General features: G+C 40.9%; 1 protein-coding gene across 2 annotated transcripts in view; it reads right to left on the bottom strand.

Moving 5' to 3' along the window:
* Positions 1–16,020, bottom strand: part of tbx15 (T-box transcription factor 15) — an 83,876-nt gene that overhangs the window by 36,087 nt on the left and 31,769 nt on the right. Inside the window, exons 2-4 of one of the 2 annotated variants that reach the window (XM_059966192.1) lie at positions 15,683–15,908; positions 12,117–12,218; positions 1,244–1,415 (exon numbers count right to left, since the gene is read on the bottom strand). In XM_059966192.1, the coding sequence (XP_059822175.1) occupies positions 1,244–1,415; positions 12,117–12,218; positions 15,683–15,908 (500 nt within the window). The remainder of the gene's footprint in view (positions 1–1,243; positions 1,416–12,116; positions 12,219–15,682; positions 15,909–16,020) is intronic. The other variant, XM_059966194.1, reaches the window with a different exon arrangement.

Here is a 16,020-nt window from a genome sequence, read left to right as displayed (position 1 = left end):
GCCAAACTCTCCCAGAATTTTACGTATTTCATTTATACCTCAGCTCATTCAAATTGAATATATTCAATTATTTCTCATACGACAACCTCGTCACCCCAAGAGTTATCCTAGTGGGCCTCCTCTGAAGAGCTTCCAATGCAATCATCCCTTTACTAAATAATAAGACCGAATCGGAAGCATTTGTGCTCCATACCCTTTCCAATAAAGACCAACTTTCAATTTGCCTTCCTAATTGTTAGCTGTGAGGGCATACTAACACTCTTCAAGAACCCAGCTTCCAAGGTACTGACAGCCTTCTTCTCATTTAAACAATATTCTGATAGTCTTTCCTTGCTACCAAAATGTATAATCTCACATTTGCTGACATTTATGTGATGCCTTTTCTCCCACTCCGTTAACCTACTTACATTGCAACTGTTTCTGTCCTCCTCTTTCCCCTTAGGGTCAGGAAATTTCCTTCTCAGTCAGTCCCTTCATCTGAGTGACTAGTGTGGATTGCAAATGCCCACACACCTCCTCCCATTCGTGCCTCCAAACAGGTGAGGCAACACTTCACCTGCGAATCTGCTGGGGCCGTCTATCATCTCCTGTGCTCCCAATGTAGCCATTGGAGAGACCCATCTTAAATAGGGGGACCACTTCGTTGAGCACTCTGCTCCATCTGTCGCAAGAGGAACTTTCTGGTGGCCAAACAATTTAATACCGATTCCGATTCCCATTCCCATTCTGGTATGTCAGTCCATGGCCTCCTTTGCTGCCAAGATGAGGCCACCTTCAGGATGGAGGAGCATATATCGCGTCTGGGTAGCCTCCAACCTGATGGCATGAATACCGATTTCTCGTTCTAGTAAGAAGAAGCTCCCCTACTGATCCCACTGTCGTCCCACTCAGCTGAGTGTGTCAACGTGATCCCAATTGATCATTAACATGAAACATTCTCCATCTATGCCTGACGTGCTGAGTATTTCCAGCAATTCATTGTATTTCAGATTTCCAGCATACACAGTGTTTACATTTACCCCAACTCTGTTTTTTGCTAATCCTCTGTTCTTGTCCTGTAAGGTGCTCTGGGATGTGCTGCTGTCCTGCAGGTGCTATATTCATGTCTAATTAACTAATGCTGTAAGCCATTACCTTGAGTATCCTGACTTGACTGTTGATTAACATTTGCCCAGTGTTGCAACATAAACATCACTGTGAAATAAACAGTAGTCTTTTAGAGTATAAATTGCTATCTACATACATGTCCTTGATCATCCAGTTCATTGTTTGTAAGTTTGAGCTTATCAAAGCTGATGACTTGTCGCATCCACGTGTCCCCAGATGCTAGAGAGTCTGGATGGATGTAGACTCGAGGAGGGACTGGTGAATCTGCATTCCCTGCAACCATCCATTTTGAACTGTGATAGACGTACCTGCAGATGGAGAGGAAACAAGAGATCAGAAAACCTCAGCAGAGCCTAAAATAATGCACTCCCATTCCATTTCACTTCCCCTGCTTGGTAATCGAGGCTTCAAACTGTCTCTCAGATGAGCAGTGATGGCTTGATCATGAGAACACGTAAATTGCTTAGTTAGGAATGTGGACAAACCGTTTATGTTGATTATTGAAAACAATGGTTAAACTTATTTATGCATGTTCTATGAGGTCTCAGAGGACGGTCATACTGAGATTTTACTACTAAGACCATGTCATCAGAGTTCTCTGTGACCTTTACAGATATACAGTAGGTTTATTGTAATATTGCCCTCTCATTGACACTTACCACCCCCTTCTACCTCAGATTCCCCAACCATCAAGCACTTGCCTTCAGACAGATTGAATGACTAAGAAATGGTGTGGGAGGTAACATTTTGGCACGGGTGGAACAGGTAACAAGGGGCAGGGATAAATAATCTTTTGCTGTTTAGTAGTGATGTACCACAGGGACCAGTGCAAGAACTTCAACATGTGAAAGGCTTGAATGGAGGCACTGCAGGTTAAACTTGCCAATAACACGAAAGGCAGGTTGGAAATAAGTTGTGAGGAGGACAAAGAGCTGTGGATTAGTGAGTGGCAACTGTGTTGTGGAATTGTGCTTTCTGGTCAGTAAATTTTAAAACAGTGCATTACTAAATGGTGAGAGGGTGCAGGATGATCCAGGTTTCCTAATGCACGAAAGATTAGTGAGCTGGTACAACAAGTTATAAGGAAAGCTCACAGTACTGTATCATGCTCCTTGTGTGAGGAAGTATGATTAGAGAAAGTTTGCTTGATAGATGGTTGGAGTACGTTGGCCTCCTTATGAGGAAAGACTAGACAGTATTATATGACCTGGAGTTTAGGAGAAAGAAAGAGGATTTGATTGAAACTTGGAAGGTCCATAAGAGTCTTTACAGAAGGGATATGGATAGGATATTATTTCTTGTGGAGGAAGCTACTACCAGCTGTCTCTTTAAATATAACTGTTTGCCATTTTAATCAGAGATGAGGCAACAACTTTTCTCTTAGTGTCACATCTTTGGAATTCTCCTCTCATGAGGCTGATGGAAGCAGAGACTTTGAATACCTTTAAGTGGAGTTAAATCATCAATGAGAAAGGGAGTGTAAAGTTACCACAGTTAATATAGAAGTGTGGAGTTGAGGTTATGGTCAGGAGACTCAAGAGACAGCAGATGCTGAGATCTGGAGCAACAGATAATCTGAGGCTTAGCATCTGAGGGGTGAAAGGATAGCGATCTGATGCAGAAACATCAACAATACCTCTAACAGAGGCTGCTTGGCCCATTGAGTTCTTCCAACAGATTGTTTGTTGCTAAAGTTATGATTAGATCAGCCACATTGTTAAATTATAAAGCAGATTCGACAGGCCGGCATTCTCCTAATTCATATATTTGTATGAAATCAAAATCAATTTAATGTATTTCAAAGGAATTATCCCATGTCCACTTTTAAGAGAACTTTATTTATTTTACATTCATAGAAAAGTTGATGGTAAAGCACAGAAATTCAGAGAGATATAAATAATGAGATTAGAGTCCCTGTCATTCGAGATGCTGCTGTAAACAAAGAAAGAATTATGGGACATTTATTGACACCAAAGGCCAGCCAGCTGATAAATTTGGGACATGAGAAATACAATTTTTGAGGCATTGAGAATGCCAATGGCAACAGAATGTCAAGGCAGGCGGCTTCATTTGATAAGAAACTGAATCCAATATGAATGTTCAGGCCCAGCAAACCTATGCAGAATTCATGCAGAGAATACTTATTCCTTACTGCAGCATTTCCTCACACAACATCATAGTCACATACTGCACATAATCAATGCTAGCAGACACATCAAGTTTAACTTGTAATGGCCCGACGCTGGTAAGCAGGTAGTGTTGTTTAAAGCAATCATGCAGTTTCTGAAGTCATTTGAAATGTGCTCTGACTGATCAAAGCAGTACTCGGCTGCTGAAGGAGACACAGGCTAGACCATGAAGTGATTAGGCTGAAGCTACTCACCTTTAAAAATGGTGAAGGCCCATTTCACCCTTGGGTGCTCTGAGAGGATTAGCTAGGATGAGTTTGGAGGCATAATAACTTGCAAATATCCAGCATTGATTAATTTTCTTGCACTAATTCAATTTCATATCTCCATTGTTCTCTAGGACCAGAATTCCAACTAGAAAATTTTAGTTCAGCTTGGATTATACATCTCTCACTAGTCAGTATTTTACATCTCATTCTCCATTTCTTAATCCAGATGGTATAATGGATAATGAACAAAATTAACACAGTATTTAAAGTAGCAGTATCTCTCACAGCATATATTTTGATTACAATGTAATGATATTGTACAGGGTATTGGTGAGGCCGCACCTGGAATACTACAGTTCTGATCTCCTTACTTGAGGAAAATCATACTGAAATTGGATGAGGTGTGGAAGAGGTTCATGAAGTTGATTCTGGAAGTGGGAAGGTTAACCTATGAGGAAAAATTGAGTCACCTGGGACTATACTGACCGGAATTCGAAAGAATGAGAGGGGATCTTATAGAAACATATAAAATTATAAAAGGGATTGTGAAGAGAGAAACAGGGAAGTTGTTTCCACTGGTAAATTCTAATGAGAAGGAAGGATTCAAAGAGGGGGAAGGGGCCACAGTGGTTGACAAAGGAAGTCAGAGATTGTATAGCATTAAAGAAAAAGAAGTATGACAGGGCTAAGATGAGTGGGGATACAGATGATTGGGAAAGTTTTAAGGAGCAGCAGATCTTAACTAAAAAAGCAATACGGAGAGAAAAAATCAGGTATGAGCTCAGTCTAGCCAGGAATATAAAAGGGGATAGCAAAAGCTTTTTTAGCTATGTGAAGAGAAAGAAGATAGTTAAGAACAATGTTGGCCCCTTGAAGAATGAATTGGGAGAAATTGTTATGGGAATCAGGGAAATGGCAACAGAATTTAATGCATACTTTAGATCTGTCTTCACCAGGGAGGACACAAGCAATCTCCCAGATGTATGGATGGGCCAGGGTCATAAGATATCAGAGGAATTGAGACAGATTGACATTAGGAAAGAAACTGTGATGAGTAGACTGGTAGGACTGAAGGCTAATAAATCCCCGGGTCCAGATGGTCTGCATCCGAGGGTTCTAAAAGAGGTGGCTCAGGAAATTGCGGATGCATTGGTAATCATTTTCCAATGTTCCTTAGATTCAGGATCAGTTCATGAAGATTGGAGAGTGGCTAATGTTGTCCCACTTTTCAAGAAGGGAGGGAAGGAGAAAACGGAGAACTATCGCCCTGTTAGCCTAACGTCAGTCGTGGGGAAGATGCTTGAGTCCATTATTAAGGACGAAATAGTGGCACATCTAGATGGCAGAAATAGGATTAGGCCGAGCCAGCATGGATTTACCAAGGGCAAATCATGCTTGACTAATCTGTTGGAGTTTTTTGAGGGTGTAACAAGGATGTTAGATGAGGGTAAGCCAGTAGATGTTGTGTACCTAGATTTTCAGAAGGCATTCGATAAGGTGCCACATAGGAGATTGGTGAGTAAAATCAGAGCTCATGGCATTGGGGGCAGGGTTTCAACATGGATAGAAAACTGGTTGGCAGATAGAAAGCAAAGGGTAGCAGTGAATGGGTGTTTCTCAGACTGGCTGGAGGTGACTAGTGGGGTACCACAGGGCTCTGTATTGGGACCACAGCTCTTTACGATTTATGTCAATGATTTAGATGAGGGCATTGAAAACTATATCAGCAAGTTTGCTGATGATACTAAAATGGGTGGCAGTGTGACATGCGAAGAGGATGTTAGGAGAATACAGGGAGACTTGGATAGACTGAGTGAGTGGGCAGATACTTGGCAGATGTCATTCAATGTGAATAAATGTGAAGTTATCCACTTTGGAAGCAGGAACAAGAGGGCAGAGTATTGTCTGAAGGGTGTTGAGTTAGGTAAGGGAGAAATGCAAAGAGACCTAGGAGTCCTAGTTCACCAGCCAATGAAGGTGAATGAGCAAGTGCAACAGGCAGTGAAGAGGGCAAATGGAATGTTGGCCTTTGTTACAAGGGGAATTGAGTACAAGAGCAAGGATGTCCTTTTGCATTTGTACAGGGCCCTGGTGAGACCACACCTGGAATATTGTGTACAGTTTTGGTCTCCAGGTTTAAGGAAGGACATTCTGGCAATTGAGGAAGTGCAGCGTAGATTCACTAGGTTGATTCCTGGGATGGCAGGGCTGTCTTACGCAGAGAGATTGGAGAGATTGGGCTTGTACACGCTGGAATTGAGGAGATTGAGAGGGGATCTGATTGAAACGTTTAAGATAATTAAAGGATTTGATAGGATTGAAGCAGGAAATATGTTCCAGATGTTGGGAGAGTCCAGTACCAGAGGGCATGGATTGAGAATAAGAGGTCAGTTATTTAAAACAGAGTTGAGGAAGAGCTTCTTCTCCCAGAGAGTTGTGGAGGTGTGGAATGCACTGCCTTGGAAGACGGTGGAGGCCAATTCTCTGGATGCTTTCAAGAAGGAGCTGGATAGATATCTGATGGATAGGGGAATCAAGGGATATGGGGACAAGGCAGGGACTGGGTATTGATAGTGAATGATCAGCCATGATCTCAGAATGGCGGTGCAGACTCGAGGGGCCGAATGGTCTACTTCTGCACCTATTGTCTATTGTCTATAAATGAGTCTAGAACTAGAAGACGTAGCATCAAGATTCAGAGGAATCAATTTAGGATGTAGATGAGGAGAAACTGCTCTTCACGGAGAGTAGTGAATCGTGGAATTCTGTGTCCAGGGAAGCAGTAGCAGCTACTTAATTAAATAAATTTAAGTCACTGTTAGATTTTTATATAGCAGGGGAATTAAGGGTTATGGGAAAAGGCAGGGAGGTGGAGCTAAGTCCACGGCCAGATCAGCCATGATCTTATTGAATGGTCAGATGACCTAAACTTGCTTCTAATTCTTAAGCAGATGGAACTTTAACTCTGGAATTTTGAAGATTGAACAGCAATCTCATTGATAGGTAAAAATTCTTTTAAAGGCTTTAAAGGATCGATGTAGAGATGATGTTTCTCCAGGCTGAGGTGACTGAAACCAAGGGTTACAATCTCAAAACACAGAGTAGGGCATTCATGATAGAGATGAAAAGAAATTTCTTCAGCCAGAGGGTCATAATGTTTAGGAATTATGCTCATCATGTTAATGAAGGCTGTAAAGATTCAGTCACTGACTCAAAGACAAAGACCCTTAGATATTATGGAAATTTGGGTTAGTTGAAGAAAATGGTACTGAGGTAAAATATTAGCCATAAACTTATTGACTGATGGAGCAGACACAAGCATCTATTCTTGTGTACAGCTATATTGATGTGCTCGTTTATGGTGTCCAAAATTATTTAACAAAAGTAGAACCAAACAAAGAAGGAGATATTGGAAAATGATGCTGGTGAGGTAGTAATGGGGAACAAAGAAATGGCAGATGAACTTAATGGTATTTTGCATCAGTCTTCACTGTGGAGGACACTAGCAGTGGGCCAGAGGTCCGTGAGTGTCAGGGAGCAGGAGTGAGTGCCATTGGTATTTCAAATGAAAAAGTGCCAGGCAAACTGAAGGTCTTAAGGAGGATAAGTCATCTGGACCAGATGGACTACATCCCAGAGTCATGAGAGAGGTTGCTGAAGAGATAACAGATGCATCGGTCATGGACTTTTAAGAATCATTTGACTCTGGCATGGTCCTGGAGGACTGGAAGATTGCAAATGTCTCTCCACTCTTTAAGAAGGGAGGAAGGCAAAAGAAATGATAGGACAATTAGCTTAACCTTAGAACTTGGAAAAGTGCTGGAGTCCTTTATTAAGGATGAGGTTTCAAGGTACTTGGAGACTAATGATAAAATAAGTCAAAGCGAGCATGGTTTCTAATAAAGGGATATCTTGCCTGGCAAATCTGTTAGAGTTCTTTGAGGAAGTAACAAGCAGGGTGGACAAAGGAGAGCCAGTGGATGTCATTTACTTGGATTTTCAGAAGGCATATGAAAAAGTGCCACACATGAGGCTGCTTAGCAAGGTAAAATCCTACAGAGTTACAGGAAAGATACTGGCATGGATAATGGAATGGTTGACAGGCAGGAGGCAGTGAGGTGGAATAAAGGGAGACCTCTGGTTGGCTGTTGGTGTCAGTATTGGGACTATTACTTCTCATGTTGTTAGTCAATGAGTTGGATAATGGAATTGATGGTTTTGTGGCAAAGTTTGTGGATGATATGAAGATAGGTGGAGGGGTAGGTAGTGCCAAGGAAGCAATGTGATTACAACAGGACTTAGACAAATTGGAAAAATAGGCAAAACAGTGGCAGATGGAATACAGTGTTGGGAAATGTACGATAATGCACTTTGGTAAAAGGAACAATAGTGTGGACTATTATCTAAATGGGGAGAAGGTTCAAACATCAGAAGTGCAGAGGGACTTAGGAGCCTTCATGCAAGACTCCCAGAAGGTTAATTTACAGGTTGGGTCTGTGGTAAAGAAGGCAAATGCAATGTTGGAATTTATTTCAAGGGGAATAGGATATAAAAACAAGGAGATAATGCTAAGGCTTAATAAGACACCAGTCAGGCTGCAGTTGGTGTATTATCAACAGTTTAGGGCCCTATATCTCAGAAAGGAAGTGTTGTCATTGGAGAGAGTCCAGAGGAGTTTCACAAGGATGATTCTGGGAATGAGGGGGTTAACATATGAGGAGCGTTTGGCAGCTTTGGGCCTGAACTCACTGGAATTTAGAAGACTGCGAGAGGATTTCATTGAAAACTACCTAACCTGATCCCAACATACTGATGTAGTCATAAAGAAGGCAAGACAGTGGCTATATTTGATAGAGAGTTTGAAGAGATTTGGCACGTCAACAAATACACTCAAGAACTTCTATAGCTGTACTATGGAGAGCATTCTGACAGGCTGCATCACTGTCTGGTATGGAAGGGCTACTGCACAGGACCAAAAGAAGCTGCAGAAGGTTGAAAATCTAGTCAGCTCCATCTTGGGCACTACCCAGGACATCTTTGGGGAGCAGTGTCTCAGAAAGGCAGCATTCATTATTAAGTACGTCCAGCACCCAGGGCATGCCCTTTTCTCACTGTTACCATCAGGTAGGAGGTACATAAACCTGAGGGCACACACTCAGCAATTCCTCAACAACTTCTTCCCCTCTGCTACCTAATTCCTAAATGGACATAGAAGCTTTGGACACTACCTCACTTGTTTTAATATACAGTATTTCTTTTTTTGCACATTTTTATTTAAATCTATTCAATATATGTAATTGATTTACTTGTTTATTTATTATGGGGTTTTTTTCTCGCTCTCTGCTAGATTATGTATTGCATTGAATTGCTGCTGCTAAGTTAACAAATTTCGTGTCACATGCCCGTGTTAATAAACCTGATTCCGATTCTGATTCTCATGTTGAAAGATTAGATAGGGTGAATGTGGAGAGGATGTTTCCTATGGTGGGGGTATCCCAAACTAGATGGCATAGCCTCAAAATTGAAGGGTGACCTTTCAGAAGAGAGGTATGGGGGAATTTTTTTAGCCAGAGAGTAGTGAATCTGTGGAATGCTCTGCCACTGACCGCAGTGGAGTCTAAGTTAAGGCAGAAGCTAATAGTTTCCTGATCAGTCGAAGCATCAAAGAATATGATGAGAAAACAGGTATATAGGGTGAGTACATTCCAGGATCAACCATGATGGGATGGCAGAGCAGACTGAGTGGGCTGAATGGCCTAATTCTGCTCTATTTCTTCTGATCTTGTGGTCTTGTATTAGGAGAGGGGAATAACAGCTTGTTCAAAGAGATGATTTCAAGGAGGATGTTAAAAAGGGGTAGAGAATGATGAAGATGTTTGTAAAGAAAATGGGCTTCCAAACTGAAGGGGTATTACAATGGTGATTGACGGGACTGACACATCAAAAGCAGTGAGATTGGAAAGTGCCAAGTTCTCATTTGTAAATGGTCTGGATGGTTTCAGAGGTTGAGAGATGAAAGGCTGGGGAAGACAAAACTTTCAGATTTAGTGATTAATACTAGAAATCCCCATGTTGTAGTTGTCAGTAACCTGGTGATGCCTTGAATCTTTGCATACCTGTGCTGGGGGAGTATCAAATTAACGCATGAACCATGGACATTAACAGTTGAGCTGTCTCTCCAAATATCTCCCACAAAATTTTTTACGAGAACATTGTATATGGTGCAACCTCTCAAAGTGACAGATTTGTTGAAAACCTTCATATTTAGATAAAATAAAAAGTCAAATGTCAGAAACACTTAGAAGGTCAGATTATACCAGCATGACCTGCAGAGTATCCCCATCCTTTATTGTTTCAGATTTGTTTCGAACTTCAAGGCCCAGTGGAAGGTTATTAGCCTGATTCTTAGCAGCATGGTGGAACAGAGGTATCTAAAGAATGTGTCTTATGGGGATAGGTTGAGCAAGCTGGGGCATTGCTCTGTAGAACCGTGGAGGATGAGAGGCAACTTGTTAGAGAAGTATAAGATCATGAGCGGCATAGATCGAGCTGACAGCCACCACCTTTTTCCCAGTGTAGCAAGGGCCAATAGCAATGGACATCCATTGAAGTTGAACGGAGGGAAGTTTAGGAAGATGTCAAAGGCAGTTTTCTCCACACAGAGAATGGTAAAGATAAAAGATTAGTTTCATTTGTCACGTGTACAGATACATTGAAACAGAGTGAAATGCATCATTTGTGTCTACAACCAGCACAGTCTGAGGATGTGCTGGGGTCGCTCATGAGCGACACCCTGCTTCCGGTGCCAACTTAGCACGCCCATGACTTAGTAACCCAAACGCAAGCATCTGTGGAATGTGGGAGGAAACCCACGTGATCACGGGGAGAATGTACAAACTCCTTATAGACAGCAGCAGAATTGAACCAAGGCTGCTGGTGCTGTAATAGTGTTAGATTAACCACCACACTACTGGGTCGCCCATATGGGCACTTCCGGGAGTGGTGGTAGAGGTAGATGCAATAAGAGACTCTTAGATAGGTGCATGTATGAAAGAAAAATGGAGCGTTTGGGGCTAGGTATGAGGGAAGGCTAGATAGTTCTTGGGAGTAGGTATGTATTGGTCATCTCAACATCATGGGCATAGTAATGTGTTATACTGTTCTGTCTTCTATGTTTGTCACTTCTGCAAGTTTTGTCTTAATTGCTGCTCAGAAAAATCCAGACAGTAGTGATGTGTTACATAAGGATATGCCATTGCATATTTATGGCAGTTGGAAGTATTTGTCCTAAAGACTTTTTTTCTCATGACTTTGCTGTCTTCCAAAATTACTTCTTGCAGAGTTGCTCGTTAGAATTGGTACTACAATTGTCAATATTTAGCAGACCTTTGCTCAACCACATTAAGCTTTTAACAAAAAGATCCAAAATACATAAGAAGTCTGTAAATGGTATTTCCAATATTACAACATGCACATGAGTGTCTGCCAAACATTTACGACTAAGAGTGCCACAACACCAAGTGAAACAACGGAAGTCTTGTACTCAGACGGAGGTCAAAATAAGTCAAACAGAAGAGCTCCTTTTATAGGATTGCTCGACCAGTTTCCCCACTGTTGTAAAATTCAGCGTGGGAGGTAATGTAACCTAGTATTGCTGGTAGTGCAAACTGAATTCTGTCCCCAAACTTACCAAGATGCAAAATTGACTATGCATCAGCTTTGTTGCTGTGAAATGTGCATGGCATTAACAAACTTCTGTGCTTTAAGCAGACATTTGTAAACTAACATAGAACCATATAGCAAAATGGAGCACAGAACAGGCTCTTTGGCCCATCTAGTGTGTACCAAATTCTTATTCTGCCTAGTCCCATCAACCTGCACCTGGACCATAGCCCTCCATGCCCCTCCCATCCATGTACTTACCCAAACTTCTCTTGAATGTTGCAATCGAACCCACATCCAACACCTCTGCAGGCAGATCGTTTCACCCTTGCATCACCCTCTGAATGAAGAAGCTTCCCCTTCATGTTCCCTTAAATATTTCTCCTTTCACCCTTAACCTATGACCTGTAGTCTCACCCAACCTCAGTGGAAAACGCCTGTTTGCATTTTTTAATATATACAAAATTAAGCTGAGAATCCGCAAGTTAATTGTCGACAAAATGCTGATGCTGATGCCCAGCCCTTGAACATTTTAGTTCAAATTACAAAAGGAGAAGCTTCACTCTTGTTTTCTTCTGCCAAATGCAAAATAGAGATGTGGAGTGACATAGTAAATTACGGCATCGTGTTTTAGGGAATATCAAGTATCTCACTGGGAAACAAATTAAAATAAGTGAAACAAAACATGGTATTGTGTTAGTAAACCAGTTTAAATATCATTTCAATTCTTTCAAGTTTGATAAAATACTTGATTTTGACTATTACAGCATATTCCTCAGTGACTTTTCAGATACTGGGCATGATTGCTTGATAGTCGATCCTTGAAGAGCAACAATGAAAACCCATCCTATGAGCCAAATTTCCTGTGTAGAATTTCTTCAAAAATAAAGCTCTCATTGCTAAAAATTAGAATATCCATACCGTCAGCCGAAAAGCTCTGGAAACCTACCGATATCGTTTGTTGTCAACAGGGATGATGTCCATTGCTATGTAATATTGCTGATGTGGATCAAGCCCTGTGATCTTCACTCTCATTGCAGGGAACATTCGCCTAAGAATAAAATTATAATCAATTAGTTCAAAGGTTATACATTTCCTCTTTTCCCTTGAAATCTCTCGAATACTATTACCATTCCCTGACTGGGATTACAAACAGGTTACTAATTGTCAGAGCAGGGCTGAGTGTTCCTCCTCTATGTGTTTCTTTTTCCTCAGGCATGTGAACCATGCTGTAAGGAAAAGACAGCCAACCGCTCACCACCAACCTTTTAAAGAATAAATTCCGTCATTTATACACGTACACACCACCCATTCTAACCGACCCTGCATCAGGGTTTCCCTGCAGAAGGAGGGCAACACCTAGATTCATTCATAATCTCCTCAAATCAGTTACAGAATTTGGTTATTAAGTAAAGCCTAATATACAAAATTCAACATAAATTGTAATTAAGTGCCTTTAATACAAGATGCTTTTTTGTTCTTGCATTATTCAAAACCCAAGGCATGATTTACTTCTGAAGTAACAAGACTCCAGAAAGAGGCTTGAGCCATGGTTTGCTAATCCAGAGTTTAAGCTGGGTCCTGGTGACATTTGCCCTGCAGAGTAATTCTAGTGCTTTTCACTTCATTTTAGATTTCCAGGATCTGCAGGATTTTTCCTTCAATCATCATGAGCTCCTACATTCTGAATGATTGGGCAAGTGTAAATGGGTCTACTATCTGGCATGAATCTCTGCCTATCATTTAGTCTTTAGAAATGACAACATTCAGCATATACCCAGTGATAGAAGTGTTTTGTAACAAGCAAATCCCGGGAAAGAATTGGAACATGTATAGGTTTCAATAGGAAAAACAAAGAGAAATGGTTCACATTTGTTTCGAAGTATATAAGCAGGAAGCTGCAGCTAAATTCCTTGTGTTTAGTGATAGCTGATAATTTGCTTCTGTATGCTGGAGCTAAATACAAAGAGAAACTTGTTTCTATGTAATTGAAGGTTGATCAATCCAAGGAGGGTTAATTCTGTTTGAACCTGATTTGCAAGCTGTCTATTCTTGTCCAGCTTCAAATTTGCTTTCAAAGGGATTTTGAGTTCCAGTCATTTTACATATGGTCTATCCAGCACAGAATAAGTGGTGACATGGATGCATAATGCAAGAGAGTTGTGTGCTCAGAATTCATTGCACTGAAATTCAATGCCAGTTTGCATTTTCACCTTTGGCCTCAGACAAAAAAAATCAACAAGGGAATAAGTAAAAGTGAAATTATATGGCAGAAACAGTTTAGGGAGAGGAATTAAAGGCCTATTTTTATTAACACTGACTGCCCCAGGGATTTCCTTTCCTTTTAAACTTTTCAGTGTTATACACTTATATTTAGTTCAGAATGAAATCAGAGCAGGGCAAGATTCTGAAAATTATTCCTTGAAATGGTGAGCAACATCTGTGTGATTATTTCGCAATCCGTTCCCAGTTAAAGTTTCACTGACTTGTTTGAAACCATTTTCAGACTAATGCCTTGTTTGCTTGCAAGGTGAAAGTTCCTTGGAGGTTGGTTTTGGATGGGAAGTGAGTGATGTCTGGCAGTACATGCTGAAGCATCAACACGGTAACACAGAACGGTAAATTTGTCTGCTGTCAGTATTTCTTATTTATTCTTCATTTCAGCTGAGCACTCTGGGCAGGGCAGTAAAGTTAGCAGCCAAGCCAGCTCAAAGTTCCCTAATAATTGTTCCACCTGCTTAGAAGCTCCACAAACAGAGGTCTGGCAGCAGATCCATCCATCAAACCATTCTGTCCTGGAAGTGACTCATCACATTGGTGGGCAATGAATTCCACAGAAGAGGATAAAATAAATGAACATTGAAAGAGAGCTCAATTTATAAGAAAAACAAATCTCAAAATTAAAAGGACATCAATATAACTTAATATTGGAACTGGGATGTAATGTTAAAACTGATGACAGATTTATATGAGAGTTCGTGTGCCACAGAGTAAACTTCCTGACGCAGTAGATTTAAACTTTGGTAGGTAACAAACAGTTGAGTATAACTTGGGAACGAGTTATAACCCAAAATGTATAAAGCGTGCAATTGTGCATTGGTATTTCGTAAATCTATAAAGTTTTTTGGTCAGTTTTAAAAGGAATGGAACAGGGGCCTTTGTAAGGTATGAGTGTTGGGAGGCAGCCTTGGGACAGGGAATAGATAAGAGAGACATAAGAGTTGCTGTTTCTCCAGAGCTCATTATGGTCCTGGACATGAGCACTCATTGAGATGAATTATGGTGAGAGTGGGCCCATCCTGGAGCCCAGGGGTTCCAATAGTGCTGGCTCTGGCCAATATGACTGACCAGAATTTCAGGGGACAACTATGTCTATAGATACCTGGGCATCCGTTGACCCCATTTAAATGGCACATCATCCTGAAGACTACAAAGACCTTGCTATCAGTGCAGGCAGGCACTGCCCAAGAGTAACTGGCAGGGTTGCAGGTGGAAGTCTTCAGAAGAATGACCTCAAATGTTTCAGCCAAAAATTAATCCATAAAGTTCAGGTCAACATTCCTATTAATAAATCTAATCTAAAAATGTAAATATTGGGGGAAAAGGTTAAGTATATTATTTTAACTTTTTAATGCATAGGAACCATGATTTAAATAGTTTCCTTTTCAATGTCTGTATAACTAGCCAGATGTTGGCAGCTTCAAGACTCATGAATCCAAGTTTTGTTAATTCTTGGCGAAGTTGCTAAACTCGCAGGAAGTCTTCCATGCAGCAAAGGTGGGAGGAACCAATAGTGTTTCTTGACATATATAATTTACAGTAGATTTAAGATTGTCTTTATTGAAACAAATGGTGACCATTTACATATTTTATTTAAACTGGTTCATATTCATTTTCTTTTAATTGTTTATTTGTCATGACACCATGTATTATTTGCTGAGGCGTTGCCCAGCAAGTACTGGGGACTTTTCTACCATCCTGTCCAGTGCTTGCAGGTGACTGGAGCCTAATTTTGCTCTTGTTCCCTGTCTCCAGAATGTGCTCTGACAACTGGGACTATTGACTAGTTATTAAAAGCAACTGCTTGGCAAATTATCTCAACAACATACACGTTTATAGAACAGCTTCATGGACATTTCATTCTGCTTTACAGAAAACTGGAGAGAGCAAGCAGCATATAAAAATGACTTTGCAAGAAAAGAGAGAATTGGTGTTTAGGGTGTGAATTTCAGAGCTGAAGGATATGGTGACTAAAGATTCTGCTAACGATAATGGAGCTAAGGAATGAATATCTAAAGAAGCGTCAGGCAAACGTTCCATGTTCAAACATAGTGCTGTTGCAGATTGATGAAGATGTTCAGACAGAGGCCACAGACCAACTCAAAAACAAATTTCAAAATCATAGTTCTTTAGGTTGGAGACTTGACGTTATACAGAAAGCTGTGAGTGAGCTTTCACACATTCCTATATAAAATAGCACAGATTTAAATGCTCTTTAAAATTCACGACTGGTACCTTCCAGCTTTGGTGATAATCATTTCAGTGCCGATGTCATGAAATCGCTTCCAAAGGTCGGCACATTGAAGTTCCATCTGAATCTCATCCATGGAGGAGGTTGGGAGAGATGAGGAAGTGTCGGCAGTGAGTTCTGTGGGAGAGCTATAGGAACAGGCTGTATGTTGGGCTGGGCTCTCCCCCTCTGCTGCCGGGCTCTGCTCCTGATCTGAGCTCAGCTGAGACTCTGAAAGACACAGAGGAAATCACATTATAAGCTATGTAGGATAAAAGCAATAAGAACCTGAGAAATAGAGAATAATTACAGAACTTTGAAAATTGGAGTACTTCCACCAGCA

This window comes from Hypanus sabinus, chromosome 4 (genome assembly GCF_030144855.1).
Source record: "Hypanus sabinus isolate sHypSab1 chromosome 4, sHypSab1.hap1, whole genome shotgun sequence".
Classification (NCBI taxonomy): domain Eukaryota; kingdom Metazoa; phylum Chordata; class Chondrichthyes; order Myliobatiformes; family Dasyatidae; genus Hypanus; species Hypanus sabinus.
This window is presented reverse-complemented; position numbering and strand designations above follow the sequence as displayed.